A 1,430-nucleotide genomic window follows, 5' to 3' on the forward strand; every position below is an offset into this window, starting at 1 on the left:
GCCTACGTGCGCCACGAGCTGCGGCCCGAGCGGCTGCAGCCCCGGCTGGACCGCGTGGCCCCGGCGCTGCCCGGGGATGGCGGTGCAGCCCCCGAGCCCCCGGCTGCCGCGCCGGCCTCGCCGGCACCAGCACCAGCACCAGCCAAGGAGGAGGCGGCGGTGGAGGTGGCGGTGGCGGAGGCCGGGGAGGCCAGGCTGGGCCGTGGCGAGGGGCTGCTGGAGAGGCGGCGGGAGCGGCGGGAGCGGCGGCTGGAGAGGCAGGAGTCCAGCGAGCAGGAGGCGCCGCGCCACGACGGCAAGGCGAGCGGGTGAGGTGGGATCTGCCAGCGCAGGGGGTGGCTCCAGCTGCAAAGGGCGCTAGGTCCATCAGGATGGGTGCTGGGACCAACTGGAATAGGCACTGGGTCTGGCCAGGATGGGTGCTGGGTTTGGCCAGGATGACCACTGGGTCTGGCTGGGATGGGTGCAGGATCGACCCAGGACAAGGTGCCAGACCAGCCAGGATGGATGCAGGGTCCATCCAGGATGGATGCAGGGTCCGTCCAGGACAGGGTGCCAGGTCCAGCCAGGATAGATGCAGGATGCAGCCAGGATCAATGCAGGGTCCATCCAGGATGGGTGCAGGGTCCATCTGGGATGGGTGCAGGGTCCATCCAGGGTGGGTGCAGGGTCCATCCAGGCCAGGCGCCAGGTTGGCTGCCCCACCACGGAGCCCAGAGTGGCCCCAGGATGGCCGGCTCGCCCTGACGCCCCGTCTCTGCCGGCAGCAAGGCCACGCTGGCCGACATCGTGGAGCAGCTCCAGGAGAAGGAGTCAACGGGCCCCAGCCCRGTGCCGGCCCTGGTGAGTCCCCGCCGCGGCCCCTCCGAGGCGGATGGCCAGGGACACGTCCCACACTGTCCCAGCGCCATTCCTCGTGCCGGCTGGGAGAGCCGTGCTCATCCCGACCTGGCGCCGCTCCCCCTTCAGCCCCGGGAACGGGAATCCCCCGGCCGCCTGCCCAACAGCATCGACATGCTGCCCGAGAGGATGCCRCGTCCTGACCGGCCCCGCGCCCGCGACCGGCCCAAGCCCCGGCGGCGCCCGCGGCCCAAGGAGCCCGGCCAGGCGCCGGGGGAGGCGCGGCGGTCACGGTCAGCCCCGGCGCAGAGCAGCGCCCCGCCGCCGCCGCCCCCCACCCACACTGTGCAGCACGAGGGCTTCCTCTTCCGCAAGCATGAGCTCGACGGGCCCAACAAGAAGGCGTCCAACAGGTGAGCGGGGACAGGCGGCCCCGCGGCGGTCAGGGCAGCGCCAGGTGCATTTGGGTTCAGAGGTGTCTGAGCACGAGGTCTTGGGCATCCATGTAAGGGGTAGGGTGCATTTGGGTTTGGAGGTGTCCATGCATGAGGTCTTGGGCATCCATGTAAGGGAGAGGGTGCATTTGGGTT

General features: G+C 71.1%; 1 protein-coding gene across 1 annotated transcript in view; it reads left to right on the forward strand.

Moving 5' to 3' along the window:
- Positions 1-1,253, forward strand: part of SPTBN4 (spectrin beta, non-erythrocytic 4) — a gene marked incomplete at its 3' end in the record, with an annotated part of 17,384 nt that extends 16,131 nt beyond the window's left edge. The window contains exons 29-31 of the mRNA XM_085319483.1: positions 19-308; positions 768-843; positions 970-1,253. Coding sequence (XP_085175609.1) covers positions 19-308; positions 768-843; positions 970-1,253 — 650 coding nt within the window. The remainder of the gene's footprint in view (positions 1-18; positions 309-767; positions 844-969) is intronic.
- Positions 1,254-1,430: the final 177 nt, after the last annotated feature.

This window comes from Rhea americana, unplaced genomic scaffold (assembly GCF_003343005.1).
Source record: "Rhea americana isolate MKP2758 unplaced genomic scaffold, rheAme1 scaffold_591, whole genome shotgun sequence".
NCBI classification, from domain to species: Eukaryota; Metazoa; Chordata; class Aves; order Rheiformes; family Rheidae; genus Rhea; species Rhea americana.